The 27562-nt window shown below is 46.2% G+C and overlaps 1 protein-coding gene across 1 annotated transcript; it reads right to left on the reverse strand.

The window, feature by feature from the left end:
* Positions 1–1566: 1566 nt before the first annotated feature.
* On the reverse strand, positions 1567–26104 carry irs4b (insulin receptor substrate 4b). Its single transcript, XM_080519080.1, is given in 3 exon segments — positions 1567–2336; positions 21629–25208; positions 25210–26104. Coding segments are annotated over 3 exon segments (4149 nt in total). The 5' UTR covers positions 25774–26104; the 3' UTR covers positions 1567–2331.
* Positions 26105–27562: the final 1458 nt, after the last annotated feature.

Here is a 27562-nt window from a genome sequence, read left to right on the forward strand (position 1 = left end):
AAACCAACACACGTCATATTCAAAAAGCTCCCCTCGCCTGTTGGCCTTGATTGAATTTAGCCCCAAAATATATTTGTAAGCTTTTTGCACATTTCAGTTCTGACTGATATTACGTTTTGGGAAAAACACAAACCCTGTAATGAGTTTTCCAGTGGTCGCCATTAAAAATAACTGCTTCACCTTTCAGTTCATTCTCAAATATTTAAAGACAAAACAAAAGAGGGGGGGAAAAAAAGGACGGTCCAGAAAACAGGAAAATGAAATCAGGTAAACCTGGTGACTTTAACAGCAAAGTCATTGTGCTGCTAATTTTCTGTATATTTAGGCAATCATCAAAATGATTTCTTCGATTTTTCTAGTTATCAAAATACACTCCAGTTATGTTTACACTTCTACCATGAAAAGCCTCGTCTTATTTTGGCCGGTTATGAATTGTCAAGCAGTTGTTTTTGGGCCGAACCTCCACAAAACCACTACAAAGTGATGAACGACTGGCTTGGAGTAACACTGCAGTGGAGAGGGCATCCAGACCTTCAGTGGGTTCTGAGAAAAAAAAAAAAAAAGAAGAAGAAGACTGGACTGAAATGAATCCTGTGCTTGACCACATTTCTCTAAATTAACTCAGCGATGGCCGTCATGTGAGAATAAATGCACCTAGAAATGCTAAATATGGGCGTGATGTCAATTTGCAAGTGTGTGTGTGTTCGCTGGTGGCTCCTGAGACAAGTTGAGCCCAGTGACCACAGCTCAGGCTACTGGGAACGTCTTTAACGTCAAGAGAGCGACTGACGGCCGGCGTGTGAACCTCCGGACGTCTTCAGGAGCCACTGACACTAACAGTGTGTGTGTGTGTGTGTGTGTGTGTGTGTGTGTGTGTGTGTGTGTGTGTGTGTGTGTTATGCAGGAGTCACCCCTGCTGAAATACCTGACCACTGTGCGTGCATACGAGATGCCGCATGACTGTGACACGCGTCTCTCATGGCGTACATACAGACGCATAAACGTGTGTGTGTGTGTGTGTGTGTGTGTGTGTGTGTGTGTGTGTGTGTGTGTGTGTGTGTGGTGCTCTGGACCGTACGACAAAATCAAAACAAAAAAAAACAAACAAATGTGAAAAAACCCCAAAACATCCACTTGAATCTTTTGTTGGTTTTTCAAACTAAAATGGACAAAAAGCTTTCGATGAAACCCGTTTGGATCTTGCGCATCAGTTAATTGACTTCAGGATCCACGAATGCAGGATTTAAAAGATGTACTTGAACTGATCCCAGAGCTCACGTTTACTGAAACTCAAAGCCAGACAGAACATGTTGACTACGTTTGAAGACTACCCGGCATTGATGTTTCTAACGACGACACGAGGAGTTTGTAATGAAAAGGGGAACAGCTTGTGATCTGATCTGGAAAGTCAAAACTGCAATAGAATTTCTGTGTCTACAAGTTATTCTTGCCTCTTTTTTCCCGGTAAATCAATCCAAAAAGGTTGGTTACAGAGAAAGAACCTGGAATTTGGTTGTAAAGGACTTGTTCACAGTCTAGTCTCTACGTTAGACCAACAGCAGACTGAGCAGTTCTCATCAAACTCTTGGCAACAAAGCAATTTCCCCAAAACGCCAATACAAGTCAAGTAACGCTGTAGGCATGGCGCCCCCGCCCTGCCAAAGTACCACCAGTCGGAGGAAACCGTGAAATGCATCGGACCACGTGTACCTGGAACAAATAAATAACTCGCCATGTAAACACCAGGAGCTCAGAGGTTTTGTTCAGATCCTGCAGCGACCGCGCGCCGACGCTAATGTGAAGCAAGCAGCAAGCTCGTACCATTCAACGGGCGGGGGAGGGGGGGGGGGGGTTCATACCAGAACTTCATCATTAATGTGCCGAGGAGAGATTAAAAAAAAAACTAAAAAACTAAAAGTTTCTGTACCATAATGCTTTTGCTTTGACTTAAATCTTCCCTTTTCTTTAAACGGAGGAACTGAAGCTGAAGTGTTGAAGCTCGTCAAAGTTCAGCGCCTGACGACTGCAGAGCCGGAGGAGGAGGAGGAGGAGGAGGAGGAGGAGGAGGAGGAGGGACTCTCATCTTTTTAAATACCAAAAACATCTGGATGAGATATGCATATATAAAACACAAAAAAAAAAAACTTAAAAGAAGACTGCAAGCATTCTTTTTGTCGTCGTGTTGTTGTTGTTGTTGTCTGCGTCCAGGAAGGAGCAGGTTTTCAGTCTGCAGCGAAGGTCAGAGGTCACCGGTGCTAGGGTGGGGCGGGGGGGTCAAAGGTCACAGGCGGAGTGGAGAGCCACGAGCAGGAGGAGGAGGAGCTCGGTGGCTCAGTCTGGAAAATGAGAAAGCGAGAGGGAAACCATTAATGTGCAATTCAGAGAAAACCCCAGAACACACACACACACGCAGAAAAACAAACACCGGGCCAGCGGCCCGCTCACGCAAACACTGACTCCACGCAAACGTGAACGTAAACCGCCACTTTCAGCAAAAAAATGGAACGTTCTTCACACCTTCCCCCTGGGTTCAGAGGTCCAGCAACGTTTAAACCCAGCAGGAGTCTAAATAGTGCAGCAATTTACATTCGACACTAAAATACAAGCATCACATTTGGCATGCATGTCCTCTAATGGCCACTTTTCAGAAATGTCCAGGTGGACACTCAATTTCTAAATGGCCGCTATTGTTTTTCAAGATGGCCACCCATCAAGAGTCTGATCTAATAGCCATTATGTCGTTTTGGGATCAGTAGAATGCAAAAAATGTTCTGTGCAATTCAGCAGTGTTTACTGCCATGGACATCACATCATTGAAACTGCTAGTTTGTAAGTGAATACATTTCCAGATTTGTTGTAGGTGGTGGTGTTCGTCTAAAAGAGTGAATGTCACTGCTGAGAAACTCAGCATGGGGTTCAGTGTCAGCTAACGTTGCTCATCTATGCTGTGCCTAGCTTTACTAACTTTAACATAGTAGAATAGTACTAGTTGTAGTGTAGCTTAGTTTAGTTTAAGGCTGCAACTAACGACTATTTTAATTTTAATTTAGTCACCGACTGTTGAAACGACTAGTCGACTAATCGGATAATTATTCATTTTTTTCTTAAATTTAGCATGAGGTTGCTTTAATGATGTGGCAAATGATAATCAACACAAGAAAGGTGGGTACTTCAGTGAAAAATGCATCTTTTATTCAACTTTGCTGCTGATAAGGCCATAAATCCAAAAATAAATAAACCTCTGTCCAAGGACAGGCAAATGTGTTTTATAAAACAATTAATTACAATCAAGTAAACATTTGTTTCCTGTAAACCAAGGGCACATTAGCAGCAGTAAAACATTAAATAAAAAAAAAAAATAAAGTGCATTTTGTGAAGTGCATTCAGTTGTAAAAGAACTTTACAATTCTCAACAGTCTGGAATCCAACGGTTACTTGCAAGTAATCTTTTTCTTCGCCATATTCAAGCTACAATGCTCCCAAACTTCTGAAGTTCTCGTGCGCGCAGCTGCTGTGTTGGACGCCGCCATTCTTTCTGTGTACGTCACCGTGCGTCAGAGACGCTATTGGGCATGTGCGACTCGGCAGAGATTGTGATGAAGTGAGACGCCTCACTCTGTTGGAAAAACCCGTCTAGCGACGAACGTCGACAATGGAATTCATTGTCGACAATTTCTATTATGGATTTTTGTCGACAACGTCGACGAATCGTTGCAGCCCTAGTTTAAGTTTCCCAAATGTTGTTTACTAGCCCCACATCAATCAGCCAGGGGGGGAAGACGCAAAGTCACAAACTGGAAAAGCATTAGGCCTGTGAGTTTTATTAAAAGATAATACATAATAATCCAAACTGAAGTCATTGTAACATTTGAAATGTTTGTTTTCATGAATTGGCCGCGTTGTTGCTACTGGATGTGCAACAAGTTGCTGAGCAGCTTCTCTTCCAGCTGTGAGGAGGAGAGTTTCCATGAAGCTGTTCCAGCTTTTCTATTTTGACATGTGAACATTTCAGAAAGTTAAGTCTGTCAAATGAGACGTGGAGTCTTGTTTGGACTCATTTGTGAACATTTCCCTTTATCATGTCATCTTCAATGATTCAAGCACTGGTCACAGCCATTACTGGGAGTGTCTCTTCCTCAACAGGAGCTCCTTCTATCAGCTCCATGAATGAAGGGAGTTTGGTTCAAAACAACAACCTCCTCAAGGCCTTTCATGCAAAAGTAGATTGGCCTGGACACTAGACAGCAATATATCATCTCCCTCCGCTTTCCCCCTTTATTCACTTTAAAGGACCCATATTTGTCTATATTTCATGTTTCACAGTCCATCCTGTGCTCATGTGGGATCATAATGTGGGTGATACAGTATACGACACTCAAAACGTGTGAAATTCCAGCTTTTTCTTGGATGGAGCTGACGTCACCTCTCATGAAACTGGTGGTTCTCAGCTCCTCCCCCTCCTCCGCCCTCAGGGAGACTGTAGCCCCGCCCACAGCCGCCTCCTCCCACCCCCCTCGTTGACGTAGCCAGCAGCTCACGCTCGCTTGGTAGCAACCATAGCGTGGGGGGTTGGGCGTTTGCCGGTACATAGCGGCACTTGCATACAGAAAATAAACCTTCGCGAACAATGGCGATCCGTCACGTCGAGCCGTACGTCCTCGAACCAGAATCGGACCTTGAAATTGAAGTGCATGAAGTGCAACGGCCCCAACGGCTTCGTCAGGGCGTGGCTTGGCATTGACTAACGCTAGCTAATCACAGATCTCGGCGCCTCATTAGCGTCTTTTATTGTGGGAATAGCAGCAGGTTTCAAGAGGAGCTTCTGATTAAGTCCAGTGTCAAAGTACCGTAGTTCTGGAAGCTTCTTTGGTGAAGAGTCGCTCGCTAACAAACACATTCTTTGCGGATTTCTGAGGCAGGTCTGTGGGAAAAAAAGTCCAGCCACGTTCGCCAATGTGCTTCTTCTTTCAGCAAGACAAATAGTGAGGAACCACACTGGCACCCGAAAACACACTTTCTCCAGTGGACATGAAGGTGAAAACACATTTTCTCCAGTGGACATGAAGGTGAAAACACACTTTCTCCAGTGGACATGAAGGTGAAAACACATTTTCTCCAGTGGACATGATGGTGAAAACACATTTTCTCCAGTGGACATGAAGGTGAAAACACATTTTCTCCAGTGGACATGATGGTGAAAACACATTTTCTCCAGTGGACATGAAGGTGAAAACACATTTTCTCCAGTGAACATGAAGGTGAAAACACATTTTCTCCAGTGGACATGAAGGTGAAGACACATTTTCTCCAGTGAACATGAAGGTGAAAACACATTTTCTCCAGTGGACATGAAGGTGAAACCACATTTTCTCCAGTGGACATGAAGGTGAAAACACATTTTCTCCAGTGGACATGAAGGTGAAGACACATTTTCTCCAGTGGACATGAAGGTGAAAACACATTTTCTCCAGTGGACATGAAGGTGAAAACACATTTTCTCCAGTGGACATGAAGGTGAAGACACATTTTCTCCAGTGGACATGAAGGTGAAAACACATTTTCTCCAGTGGACATGAAGGTGAAAACAGTTCTGGACACAACAAAAACAGTTCAATGTGAAGCAGCAGAGACTGAGACGCACATTCGTGGGCGTGTCTTGTTTTGGTTTCTCCGCATGTCAATCTTCCTGGAGGCGGGGCTTCTCCAGCTCTGTGACGTCAGCAAGGTGGTGCTGCGTCATCAAATAGAATCAAGGTGTTGAGCTCCCCCACCAGGTAGAACAGAGAAAGATCACTGTGAACTCAAGCTGGAGGGAATCAATGAAAAAACACTTTGGGGATGTTTATGAACCCCAAATAGCACTTTTATGGTGTTTAAAGACCAGAAAAGTCCATTTAGTAGAATATGGGTCCTTTAAGCTGCCTTGTGTGGACGCCACCAGGGAGATGTGGTGAATGTCACTGCGAGACAAAAACAACAAGAATCACTTGTTTAACTGAAAAATCATGTAGTGTCACATCACCCTGAAGTCTCAGGTCTGGGAAGCACTGGTAGCCATTAGCCACCCTGGTTAGTTGGTCAGGATTCTTTTTAGCTTGGGAAGCAGAGAAAAAGTTGTAATATGAACCAACTGGTGGTGAACGGCTTTCTCTGTTTGAGGGAGGGGCTTGGCTCAAACCGCTTCTTCTGTGCAATTACCGTATTTTCCTCCCTATAAGGCACCTAAATATCTCAAATGTTCTCAAAAGCTGCCAGTGCACCTTATAACCCGGTGCACCTTATATATGGAAGAATTGCTCTACTCCAGACTGCTATTTGACAGCTGAACAACCAGAAGCTTTTATTTTGACAACTCTAACTTCTCAACTGGATCTTCAGAGCGGACGACACTCCACACAACACCTTCATCACTCATGGTTGCACACCAACATTCTAACAAACCAAAATAAACTAGATGAAATAATGACTCCCTAAACTGGGGAACAAAAACACATTAACACAATCAACACAACACCAAGCCCAACAACAACCCACAATAACCTGCAACAACACAAAACATGAATTCCCATCATGCCTTGCATCCTGAGCTCCTCAGTGCAGCCGGTAGCTGCAATGCATTATGGGAGTTTCTGTTTGTGGTGTTTTAAATGCAATTATTGGGGGTTCTATTTGGTTTGTGGTGTCGGTAATAATTGTGTTGTGTTGTGTTTTTGTTGCTTAGTTCATGTAGTTTAGTTTATTACCGGTAGTTGTAAGTTGTCAACCAGCAGTGAAGAAGGTTTTGTGTGTAGTGTCCTCCTGGCATAGGCTGCAGGTAGGACTATCAAAATAAAGTGTGTGCACCTCTCTGGGTGTTAGAATCAGTGGAAAATGTAACCTAATGGTTTTGAGCTATAAAGGTTGTGACCACTGGTCTATTCCATGTGCCTTATAATGTGGTGCGCCTTATATATGAACAAAGTTGTAAATTATGTCAATCAATGTAGGTGTGCCTTATAATCCGGTGCCTTATAGTGTGGAAAATACGTTATATATATATATGTCTGGTAAATAAGTGAGCATGGGCCAGTGAACTTTGCAGTGGCTGAGTCTTTACGAAGAGAAAGTCACTGAGCTTGTTAGTGTGAGAGATTTGATGTCAGACTTTGGCGACATCTTTCCAGTACAGCTGCTTAAAAAACAATCTCCCTAAATTGATCCAGGCTCTGTTTTGTTTACTAGAACATGTGACAATCTTCCTTCCTTGACGAAGAACCAGATGTGGGACCTAACAGACGGGACGGGCTTGTTGGTTAGCATGCTAACTTCAATGGGCCAAGAATACAGGAAACCACACAGACTACAATGAGTCTTACGTTCTAAATTGATCAGCATTAGCTACTGCAACTTTAAAACTGAAATCAAACATGTTATTTAAGATGTCAAATGTTGCCCACCACCCATTTGTCTTTGAGGTACAATCTGCATAGGATTTTGTTTCAAGTTAGATTTTCCCAGAGAGGTACTCGATGGATCGATGAAGTGAAGAAATACGCATGTTTTGAATAAAAGGCGACCAAAGAAAACGTCGTAGGAGCCCACATTTAGTTCGTGGGCCCTAATTTGTCCATCACTGCACAATGTCAGTGTCCTATTTAACTTCCACAATCCTTACACTTACACTACAAACAACAAGCTTTAGCAATACTGTAGTTAATTATGGCGGCAATAAGCAGGCTTGAATGTGTGAGAGGGCGAGACACACCACACGCAATACGAGGAGGGTGTAAGGTCTCTGAGTTTGCAGACCGAGCGTGGACTTTGATCAAAACAACGCTGTGGCCTGAGGAAAACACACACTCAGGCCACAGAATCAGGTTGGAAAGGAAGAAAAACAACTCTGACAAAAGACCTGCATTAGCCAACAGGCTTCTTGCTCAGACCCCCCCCCCCCCCCCCCCCCGCCTCAACTCCAAATAAAGAGTGCTCCACTGAGGAGACACTGGAGTAAAATAAACAAGAGCTAATAAGGTGAATCAATAAATGAAATCAAAAAATTTAAATAACCAACCAATAAAAACAAACATTGGCAATGTTAGAAAAAAGTAGAACCAGTAAGTAAAATAGCTCATTAAACCCTACACCCTATCACCCATGCTGCAACTGGAGATAAAAGCATGCATCAGCACCTCCTGCTGGCCAGAGAGAGAAGTGGGCAGACTCTGGCTATGTTTTTCACGTGATGGAATCCTATTTTTGTTATGTTCTTAATATGGGGAATAAAATCCAGCGCAGAGTCAAAAAGAAGGCCCAGGTTTTTAACACACTGCAAGGTTTTCCAGTCCTGCAGTGATATATATAGTAAAAGCTTCTCTCTCTCTGGCCTTCAGGACCCAGAACTAAAACCTTAGTTGTGTCCTTGTTGAGCTGGAGGAAGTTCTCTGCCATCCATGACTTTAAATCTGTCGGATCAGAACGGAAGAAAAAGGATGATGTTGAAGAGCCAACGAACAGCAGTATGAGGCGGCGTGTTGAGCAAGGAATTCTCTCTCTCCCTCTCCCCCCCCCCCCCCCCCCCCCCCTCCAACATGAGAGCACGTCACACTGTACAACACCAAAATACTACCGACTGGACCCCCTACCGCTCTACAATATAGAGTTCCCCACTGTGGTGATCACTTACTGTGGGGCGGCGAGGAACTTTATTTTGGAAAAGCAAAAAGAAAAGCATTTCCAAATGTGTTCAAATGGAAAGTAAAGTTTGGAGTTCCTTGCTGAACATGCCACGCCTCCAACTCCCGTTCATGTTCACCACCACTATTTTATTTTGGACCAATTTATCAAAGTATTTATGTTGGACTTACTTATTGAAGTATATCTATCTCTTATTGTATTTGATTTATTTATTGTTTTCAAAACATTGCGTGCAGTACAACAGTTTGTTTTTTACTGCTACATTACAAGACATTGTTATATATTTAACAGGAGTCTTTTTTTTAAACATGTTCAATAAATGCCGTTCCAAATTCAAAGACATAATCGTGTGAATAATCGTGATTTCAATATTGCCCAAAATAACCCCGATTAGGATTTTTTTCCATCATCGAGCCGCTCGAGTGTGTAATCTTTTAAATGTACTGCCTCTGACATTGAACAGTGCCACATTTGGTGAAACTTACTTTACCATATGTGACTATTTTAATGTGAGCTTTGCGCATCAGGTGGTTGCGATGCGCTCAGCCGTCAGAGGTCTGGGATGCGGCGTTGACTTCGGAGTTGCCAACGGATTCATTTATTGCATTTTCAACCACAAAACTGACAAATGCTGCTTCTTCTCTAACTGAAACGTCAACGCGTCCGTTCATCTACGATGCACACGGTGCTGGAGCCGACAGGCGCCATTAGAGGCCGAGTGACCTAAAGAGTATGGGCGAGATACTTAGAGGCACTTTTGCAGATGTTCCTCAAAAGAAAGTTGCCGTGTTGCCGTTGGACAAGGCAACACGTCATCTCCAGCATTTGCATATTAAAGTCCCTCTACCAGAATCCACACGGGACAAATGTAAACATTTAGGAGCCAGTTTTAGTTGTTGATGTACATCTCGAATACCTCTCTGAAAGAGATTCGTCATTACGCTCATACCAACATATTCCCAGCATTTAAATTCTGCAGAACATCCCTGGTTTGTTGACATCTTGTGGTCCCGGAAGCTCTCAAACCCCCCCCCCCCCGAGGCCTCGTGTCACAATCTCCCGTTTCAACGCTCGATCTCGATCCACGACTGGATAAAACAGTGATCGTTTTCACGACACTTCAGACAGTTCTCGTGGCTTGAAGACTCTTGATTTGAGAAAGTCTCGGTCAATTGTTGATTTTTGTTTGAGCTGCTCGTCACGTTCCACTTCCGTGTAACATGGTTAAAGGGCCTGTTGAGCGTGTACATGATGAGGAACGCTATTGTCCAGAGCACTACACGGGCAAAGTGCCTCCTCGTTTTGCCTCACCGTGTTCCAAATGCCTCAATTCTGCTGACTTTTGACTGCTGGAGCAGAGAATCTGTTGAATTTGTGGGAGTCAAAAGGTCACCAGCAGCCACAATCAGATAAATGTGTGCGGAGACATCTGACGCACGCAGGGCGACTCTTGAACGCACGTTTGCACACACACACTCAGACTTTGTCTAATAAAGTTATCTAACGTCACATTCCAGTAAGTCGAGGGGTTTGCTGGTAAAAGTGCAGCTTTATCGTTACTGTGTCTGCAGGACGGCGTGAGACGGAGCCAGAACGTACTGGAAAGAAAGAGACGAGGGACAACGAGTGAGAGAGAGAGAGAAGGAAGAATAAAAGTGTGTCTTTAAAGTTTGAGCCTTTGTGATTCAGATAACTCGGGACCACCTACAACATTCACACAGACAAACTGTAACAGAGGAAAAACACACTTCACTGTGTTTACAATGCATGACTGAGCAGACGACATTGAGCGTCTCTCCTTGAGAAAGTTGGTCCTGCACTTTGGGGTTCAGCAGCTCTGTCAAATCCTGTTTCCCGTTTTATTAGTAGACAACAACCTACTGCGTGCAAATAGTTAGTCTTTAACGCCAAACAATGTAATCCTAATTTACTTGTTATTGCATGTCAGCAAGAGCAACATACATAATGCAAACACACTTTGTCGGAAATGTTGGCCAATCAGATGGAGGATGACTGCTGTTGAGCCCTCCCCCGATGTTATGACTAAGGTTACAAACTGCTTGGCGACAGAAAAGGCGATTTTTGTTTATTTTTAAGGACGCTGCATCAAAGTGTTTACAGGAAATCAACTGAGACCATAAATGTCAAAATAATACATTTCAAACCAAAATATCTTGGAGCCAGAAAAAGCACAAAAATTTAAGAAAAACAACAAAGTAAACAACTTCTGAACTACTTGGCTGAGAAGTCCAACAGAGAGCAGCTACAAAATGCAAACCTGTGGGAAACACTGCCTTTAATATAGTAACGCACTAGGAATGAATCGGCCAATAGGAAAGCTGCCAGTGCCAACATGGTCTGAAAGTACATGCAGCTCGTCAGTCCTGTGCTCATCAAAGAGCAGGAGGTATTTAAAGGTTATTTATTCAGTAACAACCGGCAAAACAACCTCTATGAGGGCTTTTAAGGAATCACAAACACTTTGCCAGTCATATTAGCAACCCGAAATGCAAGTTACTATGCTGGATGGTGAATAATTCTAGTATGTGTGGGTGAACTGATCAGGCTATTTCAGAGGGGAAGAGGACGCTGCACGCACCACACATACGCATGGGGAAATCGGGGGGGGGGGGGTCTTGTTACGAGCATGCCTCAGTGCAGCCCACAAATTCATGTCAGTCAGGAAATAGCCTTGTAAATATAGAAGGGTCTGGGTGCGGAGGTGGGAACGAGAGAAGAAAAGGGCAGCCTCGTACCGTCCTCCCTCACGCCTTGCTCATCTGTCCGGTAACCCTGCCTCACCCTTTCACCGTCTCACAGCCACGGGGGCAGGGGGTGGGGGGGGGGACGAGTGGTGGAAAGGGCAGGCTCCCAGAGCCCTCACTGACCTCTAAAAACCTCCTCTCTCCACACTTTAACTACACATCTCTTCTGACCCAACTTCAACCTTTGGACACCTGACAAGTGAGACCGAGGGGAAAACACGGGGGGGGGGGGGGGGGGGGGGACCACAGTCATGTGCTGCACATACCTGCAAATTGCAGAAGCACAAGTCTGCCTTCACAAACGTTAACGTGTGTGTGTGAAGTACAAAATCATTGCAGGTGATCTCCACTGCTTCATTCAAAAAGCTGAAATGTTTCAATTCAACCTGGTTTGCGACGAAAAGCTCAGACCACACAGTGGTGCAGTCATATAGATTTATAATGTATTATATATGTATTATAATGGCCTCCAGCCAGCTGCTTCCTTCAGGTAAATGTATTATTTCTGACTGCATGGTCAATGTGTGACAAGCTTGTCGGTAAACCACTTACATAAACGTATCCTTTTACTTTTCCAAAGTGCAGTACAGGAGACCCGTCCTTCTATTTTTTCTGGTCAATTCATTCTTTTATGCCATGATAAGTCACATAGCCGATTTACTTCTATTCTGTAAAAATGTCCTCCTGGAATTAATAAAGTACATCTATTCTATTGCTCACAGCACAGGTGGAAGAAATTGGAAGCAATAGACGTCATATTTGTTTCGTCCGGATTGCAAAGTTCCAGTGATTTTTTTTTTTTTATCTCCAGACCTCAGAACTTAGCGAAATGTCACAATGTCTGTGCACAGACCATGAGGTCATAATGTGATGGTAGGCCACTTTGGTCATCTGGAAGCGTTTTGGCTTCAAGTTGTCGGACGTGAAGGAGGACATCCTTTGAAAAAGCTTGTCTTGCCGTCGTGCCTGCACACCAAGGCAGCATGACAGAATTTAGGAAGCCAGTTTTAGTTGTTGACGTTCATCTCCAATGTGTTGTCAATACCTTTCTGAAGGAAAGTCGTCATTACAAACATACAAACACATATTTCTAGCATTTCAATTTCTTTCAATGAGAAAGTCTGGCTTTTTTTGGGGGGGCTGAATCGGTCAAATATTGTTTATGTTTTAGTTTGAGTTGCTGCGACGCCAACTTTCATACCCCGGAAACCCTTTTGTGAAGTTTTCCGACGATGACGTCAGTTAGCGAAACATAAACCGTTTGATGGTTGCAGCGGGCTGCGGGACGATTTGGAACATCACGGGTGTGCAAGGAACCCCCCCACCCCATTTGCAGAGGGACATTTTTGAACTTGGATGACGCAGTGATAAAATCGCTGTAGGAAACCTTTGTGGCCACCGTAGTGCAGTGGTTGTGATCCTTTCCTGCGGCGAGACGAGGGTTTGAGTTCAGACTGATGCGAGATTTGATTTATTTATGTTTGGTTCATCTTAACAACACAGTTTTGTTTATTATTTATCGAAATTTCGGGGAGGGGGTCGGCTTTTCCCCACTTTTTATACGTAGCAATCAGGTTCAAATCGATGTATGTAGAGTATCTTCACATGTATGTCCAGAGGGTGTAGCAGCTGTGTTCTGTTCACTTTGTGTGAACCTGTGAGCTCCTCCATCAGGGGTCAGCAACCTTCAACACACAAACTCAAACCCTTCACCCCCCCCCCCACTCCTCCTCTGGGTCAAGGATGCAGGTGTGTCTTCATCTGTTCAACACCAGCAGCTAAGAGGAAGTACATTCCTGAGTGATGATGCTGTGCTTCCTCCTCGCTGTGTGCCTTAACATGCCGCCACTGCAGTTACAGCACCACATCAAAGCCAGCCAGTCATGACACGCACACGCACACGCACACATGCACGCACGCGCAAGTGCAATGTTAGTTTGCTTTGTGGACCTCAATGATCGTCTTCAATCAATACCTTAAAGTTAAGGACGGAGCCGATCCGATCCAGTATCGGATTCCATTATGAACGTCATTCACGAATCGGAAATTTCCGATCCGTGAAGCCCCATCTGTGCTTCTGCTGAAATTAATCCACACGTTTCTGCCCCGGCATGCTCTGCTCCCTGCAACATGTGGAATGAGCATCATGAATGGAGGCGAGTCTCAGTGAGACGCGGCGTAATGAGTGAGGAAATCCATTCAACAGTTTGCAGCCAGCTTAGCATGTTAACAGAAGTAGCGCTATCCATGCTATCCGACTTTTCATGACAACATGTTGCCGTTTGGGCAGATTTTGCGCTCAATACGCCGCAAAGGATCAACGTGAATGTTTGTGAAGACGCTGTACAGTGAGGTGGACGCTATGCAGCCAGACGTCGCCGTTTTAAAACTCCAGCTCGCCGAGGAGAACGACACTGACCATGGCATCAAAACAGCTCGCCGTGGTAGCAGGCGATTCACACCTCCTCCTCCACGCTAAACTCCCTGAAAATAGTCCCAATGGCTGGAGTTGCGTTAGAGCTGCAAACCTTCTGTTGCTGCTGCGTTGATAAAGAATTTCTCCAGGGATTAATAAAGTGATTGTGAGGTTTTAAAGATAGAACTAGTTTATTAGATGATGTCACGAAGAACCCCACATTGTCCACATGGAACTAAAATACTTTGTACTGCTTCCTTTTCTCACCTTCTACTAACCTCAAGTTGTCTGGAGAGAGAAAACATGCAAACATTCCTACATTTCATACTTTACTGTAGAGAGCAGTTTATTACTGCCTCATATAAAATCAACAATAATGAGAATAATAATACTAAAGCAAACACAGCTCTGGTATCGAAATAATATTGGTATCTGCAGATACCCAATTTGTCTATCAGGATCAGATCAGAAGGGCTCATCACCACACTTGCATCTGAAACCTCTGACCACGTTTCTCCCCCAGCTGTGCTTAATGCCTTTGAACCAGTGTCTTTGATTGCACTGCAGACAGTGGTTGTCCAGATGAAGCCGTCCGGCTCTCCCCGTGACATTGTCCCGCCTCACTTCTTTAAAGAGGTTTTTCCTTGTATAGGACTGTCAGTTCTGGCCATTGTTAACAGCAGTTTGTCTTCTGGTGTTGTCCCCCAAAGTTTTTAAACATGCTGTGGTGCAACCCCTGCTTAAGAAACCTGGTCTTGATCGTGGTATGCTAGCCAACTATAGACCTATCTCCAAGCTACCTTTTATATCGAAAATCCTGGAGAAAATTGTCCATGCTCAGTTGAAATCATTCCTAGATGAGCATGATATCCTGGAGGTTTTCCAGTCTGGTTTTAAAACATTGCATAGTACTGAGTCAGCCCTTTTAAGAGTTTTTAATGATATCCTCGTGGCGGTTGACGGCGGTGACCATGTGGTCCTTGTCCTGCTGGACCTGACTGCAGCGTTCGACACTGTGGACCACAAGATTTTAGTATCTCGTCTGCAGCACCTAGTGGGCATAGGTGGTACTGCCCTAAATTGGGTCAGATCTTATCTTGGAGGAAGATCCATGAGTGTACTCCTTGCTGGCTCTGAGTCCCACTCTGCGCCACTGTTATATGGGGTTCCACAGGGTTCTATTTTAGGGCCACTGCTCTTCTCCCTGTACCTGCTTCCCCTGGGTGCCATTCTGAGGAAGCACGGCATCTCTTTTCACCTTTATGCAGACGACAGTCAGATTTATGTGCCACTGAAAAAGGACAATGCCTCATTGAAATTACTTCTGTCTTGTCTTGAAGACATCAAAACCTGGATGTCGGTGAACTTTTTAAAATTTAATGAAAAAAAGACAGAAGTGATGGTGTTCGGCCCGAGTGCCACTAGTGAACCGCCCTCGGTCGATGTCGGCCCACTGAGACAATACATAAAGCCATTAGTCTCCAACTTGGGCTTTAAAATGGACAGTGATTTTAAACTGGACGGCAGAGAGGGGCTATAGTGAAGTCCAGCTTCTTTCACCTGAGGCAGCTGGCGAAGGTAAAGCCCTTTCTGACACAGAGACACCTAGAAGCAGTAATCCACGCTTTTATTACATCTCGGCTGGATTACTGCAACTCACTTTATTTTGGAGTCAGCCAGTCTTCCCTCACCCTCCAGTTGGTGCAGAACGTTGCTGCTCGCCTCTTAACTGGGACACGTAAGAGCGAACACATCACCCCCATTCTGGCTTCCCTCCCCTGGCTGCCTGTGCATTTTAGAGTCCGTTTTAAGATTCTTTTATTTGTTTTTAAATCTTTAAATGGTCTGGCCCCGCCTTACCTCTCTGAGCTCCTTCATTCGGTGCCTCAGGTCAGCTGACCGGCTGCTCCTGGAGGTACCGAGGTCCAAACGGAAGCTCAGAGGGGAAAGATCCTTTTCCATTGCCGGTCCTCACCTCTGGAATGCCCCCCCTGTTAGACAAGCCCCCTCACTGTTCATTTTTAAAACTCGTCTTAAAACCCATTTTTATTCTTTGGCTTTTACCTCAGCGTGAGACTCTGCTCTGGTTTTAGTGCCTTCGTTTTTTATTGTTTTAACCTTTTATGTTTTGTTTATTGTGTTACCATCTTATTGTTTTTATTGTTTTAATGCTTTTATTTTGCCTCTTATATTTTTATTTCAATGTACAGCACTTTGTCTCAGCTACGGCTGCTTAAAGCGCTTTATAAATAAAGTTGAGTTGAGTTGACAAGTAAAAAACCCTGGATCGGCGCTTCCCTACTTTAAGTTGCTACTTTATTAAAGACACCTGCTCTCAAATACGTGTTAATGCAGAAAACTTATCAGCCAATCACATCGCACTCTTCATCTTTAAAATAGTCTTCAACTACGGCTGAACAGTGTCTCCACTTTTGTGTGTCCATCGCTGTTTGGAGCTTGTTGCTCCTGTGACGTCACAGCAAGGTGGAGGAGGTTGAAAAAGATCGATCGACTGCTATCGAGAAACAGCGGCCAGCAGTATTAAAAAAAATAAATAAATCATAATGAAAATACTGTAAATTTGTATTGCTTTTTTTCAAAAATATTTTGGTGTCATAAGCTCTTTCAGTGATTTTGAGCATGGAATGCTATAGAGAAAATATCCAGTGCAGTACTCTGGGTAAAGATGTCTTGTTGATGCCTGAGGATTGCCAAAACGACAAAAGACTTGACAGTAACTGCGACGAGCCACTTGTGACCAGCAAGGTATGCAGAAAACCTGAACTCTTGAAGATGACGCTCTCCAGCAGCAGAAGACCAGACTGGGTGTCACAGACCAGCAAAACCATGCCACAGTTCACACTGGCCCAACGAACCTGGACAATAGAAGAGTGGAGAAACATCGCCTGGTCTGCTGATTCCCAGTCACTGCTGCCACACGGTCAGAAACAACCACGAACAACATGAAACCACGGATCCACTCTTCATACTGCAGCTGGTGGTGAAGTGCCCTGCAGGATATTCTCTTGGTACATACATACATATACTTTTGCTTCCTTTTCGTTAACTGAGCTCATTGACATGCGAAAGCCACTCTGAACATTGTGACTGATGATGCCCATCCCTTTATGGCCACAGTGGGACATGTCCTGATGGAGACTTCCAGCAGTATCCTGCTGCATCATGTCACAAAGCTCAAATGATCTCAGTGGTTTATTGAACACGACCACAGTTCAAAGTCCTACTAGTGTGTCAATAAGAACCAAAGACACGATTCAAACATATGTACATGTACATACATGCACATACTCAACTATAGAGTATCGTGTAATACTCACAAACACACAGGGCTCAAACACCATTTTGCGCAGCAGCCACTCTAGACAGAGGGATCCCAACAGGCAACAGCCATTCAACATATTCAGTGGCCAAAGACAATTTAGCAGTCAGCTAAGTTATTTACCTACATTTCAATTACCGTATTTTCCTCCCTATAAGGCACCTAAATACCTCAAATTTTCTCAAAAGCTGCCAGTGCGCCTTATAACCCGGTGCGCCTTATATATGGAAGAATTGCTCTACTCCAGACTGCTATTTGACAGCTGAACAACCAGAAGCTTTTATTTTGACAACTCTAAATCTTCAGAGCGGACGACACTCCACACAACACCTTCATCACTCATGGTTGCACACCAACATTCTAACAAACCAAAATAAACTAGATGAAATAATGACTCCCTAAACTGGGGAACAAAAACACATCAACACAATCAACACAACACCAAGCCCAACAACAACCCACAATAACCTCCAACAACACAAAACATGAATTCCCATCATGCCTTGCATCCTGAGCTCCTCAGTGCAGCCGATAGCTGCAATGAATTATGGGAGTTTCTGTTTGTGGTGTTTTAAATGCAATTATTGGGGGTTCTATTTGGTTTGTGGTGTCGGTAATAATTGTGTTGTGTTTTTGTTGCTTAGTTCATGTAGTTTAGTTTATTAGTTGTAAGTTGTCAACCAGCAGTGAAGAAGGTTTTGTGTGTAGTGTCCTCCTGGCATAGGCTGCAGGTAGGACTATCAAAATAAAGCGTGTGCACCTCTCTGGGTGTTAGAATCAGTGGAAAATGTAACTTAATGGCTTTGAGCTATAAAGGTTGTGACCACTGGTCTATTCCATGTGCCTTATAATGCGGTGCGCCTTATATATGAACAAAGTTGTAAATTATGTCAATCAATGGAGGTGTGCTTTATAATCCTGTGTGCCTTATAGTGCGGAAAATACGGTAAGTCAAACTGAAAATGAGGTTGAAAGCATCTCTGTATTCTCCTGCACAGTGTCTCTGACACCATCTCCCCTCACGCTCAGTCCTACATGTGGCCCTGCAGCAGACGCCATGTAAAAAACTGAACTGCAGAGTGTGAGTGAACACAGATGTGTTCACTTACTGTACTTCATGCACAGTGGAGGAAAAACACATCTGGATTCAAGAAGTTTGATAAGACGGGAAGGTACAGCTGGATATGGACAATCACTCTGATTGTGAGTCAGTATCATGGATGGCAAATGGACGGGTAATTCATTAATCTGCAACATTAGTCCAGCAGGCTAAATGTAAAGATTCCTGCTAAACGTATGAAACACGACTGCAGCTCCGCAAGTTTCGTGCTACAATACATCACCAGCACAAAGAAGACGGCTAGGATAAATGTGAGACGCGAGATCTGGTCGCTCTTCAGCAACACAGAATATGAATTAACAACGGCCCAATGAAGCCATACGGAACTTTTCCTGCATCGGTAAATAGGAAAGGCTGGAAGACAGTCAACAAACCATTAACATTAGTTTGTGGATTGAAGAAATCGCTGCAAAGTTTACTGTATAAAATCACACATTCTTAGACCTGAATCTTGGACTTTAAAGGGTAACTGAAATGTTTTTCAGATTTCATCTTTAGAAAGAAGAATAAATATGCTTTCGAAAGGTATATAACATTCCCAGATAAAAGTCCGAATTCCGACCCTTTTAATTGACTTTACATGATGCAGCAGACGACGGTATATTTGCGGGCCATAAATGTGAGCCGCCTGAGCTAGACCGGATATGACGTACGAGGGGTTATATGTCCCAGCCAAAACAACATCAGCTGATTGAAGAATGGAGGGGTTTGGCGATACAGAAGCACCTAGGAGCGATGTTAGCGAAGATTTAAGTGACGTATCGTTGGTTTTGGACGAAGATGAAGGAGAGGAATCATCGGAGGAAGAATTAGAAGAAAATCAAGGCGTTCAACCATACATGTTTGAGCCGTGAGTACATATTGTGTGTGACCGGGTATTTACCCGTGTGCACATATTGTGCGTGACCGGGTATTTACCCGTGTGCACATATTGTGCGTGACCGGGTATTTACCCGTGTGTACATATTGTGCGTGACCGGGTATTTACCCGTGTGCACATATTGTGCGTGACCGGGTATTTACCCGTGTGCACATATTGTGTGTGACCGGGTATTTACCCGTGTGCACATATTGTGTGTGACCGGGTATTTACCCTTGTGTCAGAGTGGGTGTTTTGCAAAGTTTATTGGTCTATTTGTCTTAAGTTTTAGCAGGTTTTAAAAAGACTTACTGAAGGTTGGGTTTAAAAATCCGTTAAAAAGCCGTTTAAAAATGGTGGGGACAGAACCAGGTTTCAGGATACGTTTCCTCTTCACAGCAAAACCAAGTGACTCTCGGATTGCGGGTGCTGTTTCGTAACAGTCATCCGTGAAATGTTGACTGCAGAGATAGGAGGCCTCTGTTGGTGTCCAGTTGGAGCGAGTGCGCTGCACTTGTTTTGTCCATAATCTCCTCAAAGTTTCATCTTTTGGGAATTTATGGACACTTACAGACGGACTGGGCATTTGGGAACACCCAGCCGCAACACAACGCTTAGGCATGACTCTAAAAAACTGCTAAATAACGCGATAATGCAGAGCACATGTAAACAAGACGCTACGATCAGCTGTTGTGGGCGGAAGTAAATAACTCCTCATACGTCACAGCGCAAAACTACGGCAAGTTGGGAAAACTAGGTCAGATTCACAGGGCGGGAGATTTAAAGGCATTTTTAGACGTTCGGCGCTCAAGAGCAAGATAGTGGTGTGATTGTCATTGGTGTGTCATATATCATTCGAAAGGGGGAAAAATAATGCTAAATACTGGTGTATTTTAATAGAATTATTTCAGGGACCCTTTAAAGTGCTTTAAAGTTGGAATTAGAAAATAGCTTTGAGTGCAACGCAGTACATGCTGAAAATAAAGCGTACATTTTTTTTGGAATAAGCAGATTTTCTTTCGACCGGATGCTGTGGGATCCATCCACTGCTGCTCCAGAACCATCTGCGCTTCTGCGTCGTCTTCAGCACAGGAACACTTTACTTTTTCAGACACTATGAAGACTTTCTGCTGCGGTTTTATTACTAGACATTGTTGAATTGTGCCGTCTCACTTTACATTTTGGAAAACCTTTGCTTGAACAGTCATCATGGTGGTATGTACAAGTAGATTTTTTTTATATAGAAGTGGCTTCTTAATAATGGTTACATGCCCAGCAAGGAAAGTAACAGTGGAGTTAGTGTACATTAAATTCAACCAGGTAACAGAAAATAGATGATCATAATCTTGCTTCATTAAACGAATGGTTAACTCCTCCTCTCATCATCTTTTACACCATTACCTCTCATTTCAACTTAAAATTTTCTCTTCCGTTAATGGCAATACATTTTACATGTATTTGCTTAATTCCATGTACATTGAAGCAACTAAACTTACAGTAGATCATCTACTGACTTATAAATCCAGAACATGGTGATGTCACAAATGTAATTGAACAAGAACAAGGTGAAGAAAGCGAGGAGTAAGAGTGTCTGACTGTTAATGCCAGGAAAACCTTCCATGTGTCCTGCTGGCACTGAATTCATCCATGTTTAGTCGAGAGAAAGATTTTAATAAAGATTTTTTTTTTAAGTATCTATGTGTTTTAACACAACCTTCAAGTGAACGCGTCAGTTCACACACACACACACACACACACACACACACACACACACACACACACACACACACACACACACACACACACACACACACACACACACACACACACACACACACACACACACACACACACACACACACACACACACACACACACACACACACACACACAAAGCCCTTTTTTGGAACTGTTCGGTGCACACTTCACCTCGGACAGACCGTGGTTCGTTCAGCGAGCTAACCAGCGACCACTCTGCCAGGAGGTCGCGCCGACAGACCTCCACGTCAACGGTGTTTGTGGCGCCGCTTCCAGCGGCAGCGCGCCGTTTCTGCCTCGACTTCAGCTCCCTGGACAGATGCCTTCAAAGGCGGCAGCTGGCAGCTCAAAGCTGAACGCAGCCTTGTCAAGATCGCAGAGGCGCGACTAAAAATAGATCCACGAGCTGGGGCTGTAAATTAATAGCTAATAATAGCACATGGTACTCTGGGTTATTTTGGATTTCAGTTAGGGAAAAAAAAATATCCTGAACACTCTCGCATGAGCTCATTCTCAAGCACAAAAGAAGCAAAGCATGTTCTTCCACGGACAGGCTGGCTCTGTGTGCACTCCAGGAACGAGAGGAAAAGCTTTCCCGAATCGAACAAACAAGCTGGACCTCAGTGAGCTGAGCAGCCCTTTCTCCACCCAAACACACAAAACAAACACACAAGCGTAAACAATTGCGTTGACTCACCCTTAGTTGTGGTGACTCCATCTGATTTGGTGAAGTCGATACTGGCGTAGGCTCCGTTCTCCGGCAGAGGCACCGTCCCTACAGGTGCCGCGCTCCCATTACTGCCTCCAGCTCCAGACACAGCTCCAGTGCTACTTCCGTCTTCTCTCAGCTCCAAGGCAATGTAGTTGAGGCCGTTCTGGTAGCCGACAGACATGTTCCTGCACATTCTGCTTTCTCCGGCCTCTGAGGAGGAGGATGCTGAGGTTCTGGAGGCTGTGCCCGTTTCTGTGGTTCTCGTCGTGGCATGGTGAGACTGCGAGTCTCCAACCCCCTCCACTGACATCCACACACTGTCAAAAGAAGCTGAACTGGCCCATCTGGAAGCCTGACCCTCGATTAGGTACGATCCACTAGGGGCTGCGGGGTTTGACGACGTGGGGTGGGTGGCTGAGGATGAGGGACCCACTCCTCCTCCTCCTCCTCCTCCTCCAGAGGCAGTTGAAGTAGAGGAGGACGTGGATGAAAATGTCTCTGAGCTGTGTCTCCTCCTGCCTTGAGGGTCAGCTCGCACCACTTTAGGCTCAGACTGGTGGGCGGGTGGCCTGCCTGTGCTCGATGCAGGGAGGGGCGGGGGGGTGGAGGAGGTGGTGGCGGACGGGGCGTGGCCGTAGGGCCCCTCCATCACACAGAGGTGCTGCAGCATGGCCGTGGGGCTGGTTTGTGTCCGCTCACCTCTGCCGAGGTTAAATGTCATTTCTGTGTAGTCGTCCCCAATGGACCTCCAGTGACTTCCGGCCTGGAGTCCAGGGGAAGCCAGGACCCCAGGGTTGCTAGCCAGGGGTCGTATATAACTGGGTGGATTCCAGGGGGCAACAAGGCTGGGCCTGGGTGACTGTTTTTTACCTAAACATCCTGCGCTGTCCTGCGGGTCTGCCCCCACTTCCACACTCATATAGTCCTGATGCATTTGGGACCGGGGAGGAGAGTGACAGTGGTCATTAGACCCCATGAAAGGCGCTTCGTCTTGGGCAGAGAGAGGGTAGGCGGGGGGCTGCTGTTGGTGGGGGTAGTGGTCACCAAACTCGATGTTAATATACTCTCCAGGGCTCGACGGTCCCTCACACGAGACACTCGTGGCAGGGACGGAAGTTGAGGTGCCTGCAGACGCTGTGGAGATTTCACTGACCCGCAGTGGACCGTGAAAACTCCTCCTGCCCAGAGGGAGGCGGTTGGGCCTCACAACCCGTCTATCAGCCATCGCTGCAGTCGTGTGGTGAGCCCCGTAAGGCGGTGGTGGATGTGAGGGGGTGGAGGTGGTACTTCCTCCCCCAACCCTCTTCTCGGGTGTTGAAAGTGAAGCAATGGCAACTGATGAAAAGACCGGTTTGGCAGGAGAACTCATCGGAACATACGCTCCAAGCTCCTTCTCGTCCTTTTCTCTGGTGGGAGCCTTATAGGAGCGCGGGAGGGAAAAATATGGGCTGTAAGACTTTGGGGGTGTCCCAGGCATGTAATATCCATGGCTGCCTTCATTTGAGAGCTTGCGTCCACCACAACCGCTGTAAGACATATCCATGTATTCTCCATTCTCAGGCCTCTCTACTGAACTGTTGTCACCACTTGTACCAGCTATATGAGAGATGGATGAAGACGAAGCCTGAACCGGGGAGGGGGAGCTGCTGCTGCCCCCAGGGAGCATCATCATGTAGCCTTGGGAGTCTGTGGAGGATTGCAACTGGTGCTGAGGATTGTGGAGATGAGCTGAACGGGCGGCGAGAGCCGGACTGTGGAACTGAGGGGAATGGGAGACATGATGGGAGTAAGAACTGGGTTGCATAGGCATGTAATCGGGGGGAGTCTCCCGTGGTGACGCAGCCACACCGCACATCATGGGGATGTAGCCACTGTCTTCCTTGGCAGAGGAGGTGGGGGGAGGGCGCTCGGCACCAGCCTCCGTCCGGGAGAGCGTGGAGGGACGGCTCTGCTGGCTGTGCTCAGAACAGGAGCTGTAGTCGGAGCGGAGCGAGGAAGAGGAGGACGACGGCCCACCGCGAAGCAGCCCGCCGCCAAACGGCAACGCCACGTCTGACCCCTCGTCCAGTGAGAAGTTAGTCTGGGTCATTTTCTGATAAACTGTCACTCCACAACTGCCGGTCGCTCCGCCAGTGGGTCTGGAGAAGGAGTGCGTCCTCCTCCTCAGTGACGATGAAGAGAAACGTTCGTCCTCGGCGGCCAACGTGCTTTCGTCACGTGGCGTGTCACCTCCGCTGTTGTTCCCAGAGCTCGTTCCAAAAACCTCCCGGCTCCAGCCCATGGCCATGTAGTCGTTCAGACAGTGCTCCTCTCTGATTGGTGGGGTGTTTCCCAGAGAGTCTGGTGTGTTGCTCCGCACCCTGAAATAGCGGAAGTCGCCCGGGCTCGAGCCGTACTCGTCGGAGGAGTTGAAACCACCGTCAGATGGGGAGCCGCATATGGAGGCACTTGAGGGGCGCGTGAGGGTGTCAGAGACCGACCCGTGGCCGCTGCTGGAGGACACGCTGACGGGGCTGGTGGTAGAAGGGAAGTGTGACACCGGCAGCGACGCAGAGCGGGCATGGTAGGTGGACGAAGACCCCGGGATCGCTCTGACGTAGCGCCCGCTGCCAGTATTCGTACCTGCATTTCCCGTCGCCACGCCGCTCCCGCCGCTTCCAGCAGCAGCGCCACCTTCCTGGCGGCCGAGGTGTGCGCGAGTGGAGTTCAGGTGAACCAGACTCCCCGTGGTGGAGCGGAACAGACGGTTCATCGTCCCCTCGCCCTCACTGGATGTGCGAAAGCGATAGCCACTAGCCCCGGAGCTTTTACTGGAGGGCGGTGTGCCCACCACGGACTCCGTCCTCGACCGCCGCTGCAGCCCGGTCTGGCTCGGCGGCAGGTTGCCCAGGTGCCGCCGCGTCGTGATGAACGACATTGGATTGGAGCCCGAGGACTGGCTCTTGCTCCTCGGCCTGAACTCTGCAAACGCTTTCAAGGCCTTCATTGTCTCCAGGATGGTCTCGTGCATGTTTTGGGCCACCACAGAATCATCCACCTGCATCCATATCTCTCCGGGCCCAATGGAGGAGGAGCGACCCACCTCGATGAAAAAGAAGCTTTCGGAGTGTCCACAGCGCCGGATGTTCATCAGCTGGAGGTTGACGCAGGGCGTTTCAGAGTTCAACTTAACAAGGTGTATGGTTTTAGTAGAGAGGCAAAGCCGGTAAACACCCGTGAGGTTTTTACTTTGACCCAGTCCTTTAGGTTTGACATTCACCTGCCACACCTCTTTAAACACAGTGCCGGGGGTGACCGTGCCATATCCATCATCGAGATCATCCGACTCCACGTGCCCTTTTTTACCCTCACTCATCAACTCACTGACGGCCACATACCAGTCCTCCTGCTCCTGCTCGTTCTCAGCCACGATGGCGAAGTACTCGTCCTTAGTGTAAAGGGCGATGAGGTGTTTGTTTTTGGAATCCGCTCTTTTGTTTACCGTGAAGCACTGGTAGAGGTAAATCACCCTTTTCGGAGGAGAAGGGGCAACCGCTCCGCCGCTCACGGCCGCCGCCGCCGCGGCGGAAGCGCAGGCTGCTCCTGAATTTCTTCTCACTGTCGTAGTACTCCAGGCGGCTCGGCCCGAGGTGGCTGGCAGCCCGCAGCACGAAAAACCGCTTGTGTCCATGTTTCTGCTTCCTCAGGTAGCCACACTTTCGAATATCATCCACAACGTCCGAGGTATTTGCAACGCTGACGGCCGCGTACACATGGCCGCCGCCGCCGCTCGCGGCAGGTTCCTCACCGGTGTGCACCTGGCCGAGCGACGAGGCTTTCCTGCCCGGGGACTCAGCAATGTTTTCCCCGGAAAGATGCTGCTGCGGAGCCAGCTGATAGTGGTGGTGCTGCTGCTGGTCCTTTGGTGGATGATGGAGGCCGGAGTGGTGATGGTGGAGGTGGTTGGAGGGCGGTAAATGCTGGAACCGCGAACCGCCGCCGCCTCCTCCTCCTCCTCCTCCTCCTCCGCAGCCGCCGATATTAATTAACGGGGAAGGGGGTTCCCCGACCGGGCCGTCTCCGTTAGCGGCGGCAGCAGCTTTCGTCTCCACCAGCAGCATCGCCGCTTTGCCTTCCTGGTAATTCGCCATGGAGAAAACAATCAAAGGTCACTTTACTAGCACGCTAATCCGAGTGGAGCCAGACCCCCATTCTTGTTTTGGGAGTCGAGCTCCCGAGTCCGGCTAGGCCAGCTAACGTTCCCTCCAGCGGCCCGGGTCCACGATCCTCACCTACCGGCGTTGTTATTCCCTCAAAAAAAAAAACAAGCGTCGTGACCGATTTGGCAGCAGCACAATTACTCCAGCACGCACTTTCCTCAAGAAATGAAGCCCGCCGTGTGCAACATGACCACGTTCAGCGGCGTGTCTATAATCGGGAGGCTCCGGCGGCTAGCACCGTTAGCATTCCGACCCTCCTCCTCCTCCTGCTGCTGCTGCTGCGCTCTCTCTCTCTCTCTCTCTCTCTCTCTCTCTCTCTCTCTCTCTCTCTCTCTCTCATCTCTCTCTCTCTCTCTCTCTCTCTCTCTCTCTCTCCTCTCTCTCTCTCTCTCTCTCTCTCTCTCTCTCTCTCTCTCTCTCCTCTCTCTCTCTCTCTCTCTCTCTCTCCTCTCTCTCTCTCTCTCTCTCTCACTCCTCTCTCTCCTCTCTCTCTCTCTCTCTCTCTCTCTCTCTCTCTCTCTCTCTCTCTCTCATCTCTCTCGCCAGGCCACGGCACACAAACAACACGTGACCCCCTGCGTCATCAGACGGGGGCGGGCCATAGGGATAAATCCACAAGCTGACGAGTTCATCATCGTGACTGACGTCCCGTCAGCGAGCTGTGGCCCAATCAGCGTGAGGCACTCTAACGTCGTATCAACGGCTCTGACAAATCGTGGCGCAAAGAGGTTACTGGAGTTTATAAATAGGCGGTGACTCGACAGGCTTACACTGGCTTTACGTTTGATGTATTTTTCTTAAAGTAGACAGAAGGGAAATGATTGCGTTACTTCTGGTGCATGTACAAAAACCTCCATAAGATTAATTTTGAGATGTTTATGTTACAGATGTTGCTTAGTGTTCTAATGTGTTCTTTAAGTTCAATATAGAACTGAACAAAATATGCGTTTACCTTTGCTATTCTGCATTGTGAATGTGACATTTTCCAATCAGAAGTATTCAATTAACTATAAATGCTATGTCTTTATTGTTTGTGATCGTAATATAGTCACAGTTTTACAGTCACTTTTAACATGATGTTTAGTTTTACAGAGTATATAATTCTCAATTTTAGTCCATAGGGTAGTTGAGAAAGATCAAACCGACTGTGTCACTGGTAATAGCTACATTTCTTGCCCACAGTTGGAATTTGGAAAAGTTATCATAGAAGGACCAATAGAAACAAAGGAATTAAAGTTGAAAACAAATTACAGTATGTGTTCAAAACAGGATGTGTGTAACATCATGAACCTTTTATTTATTGCTAATTGGTGCATAGGTGCATTTTGAAGAACCCATTACATTTAGATTGTGATCCAGATTAAACACATTTTACATATGAAAATGTCCATTTTGCAACCTGTTGTCTTATCCTGCGTTCTTTCAAATTATGAAATAAAATCATGTGATTGACCAAACGAAATAAATGAACAAAGACAGTTGATCTTGATGTGGAATATGTGCCCAATGTTGGCGGAGGTCAGAAATCTCTGATTGCTCTTGTTTCTAACTGAATCAAACGGCACACTTCTTCCACTGGTCTTTCACATAAAGCTATAATTAGATTAGAGCCTGCTGATGTGACTTGGCAGTGGAGGAAGGGCTTCACTACCTTGTATCGATGATAAGAACATTCCTTTTGTGCTCAATCTTTTCACAAATTGTCACAGTTTCAAACTTA

Source organism: Blennius ocellaris (genome assembly GCF_963422515.1).
Source record: "Blennius ocellaris genome assembly, chromosome: 23".
Taxonomy (NCBI): Eukaryota; Metazoa; Chordata; class Actinopteri; order Blenniiformes; family Blenniidae; genus Blennius; species Blennius ocellaris.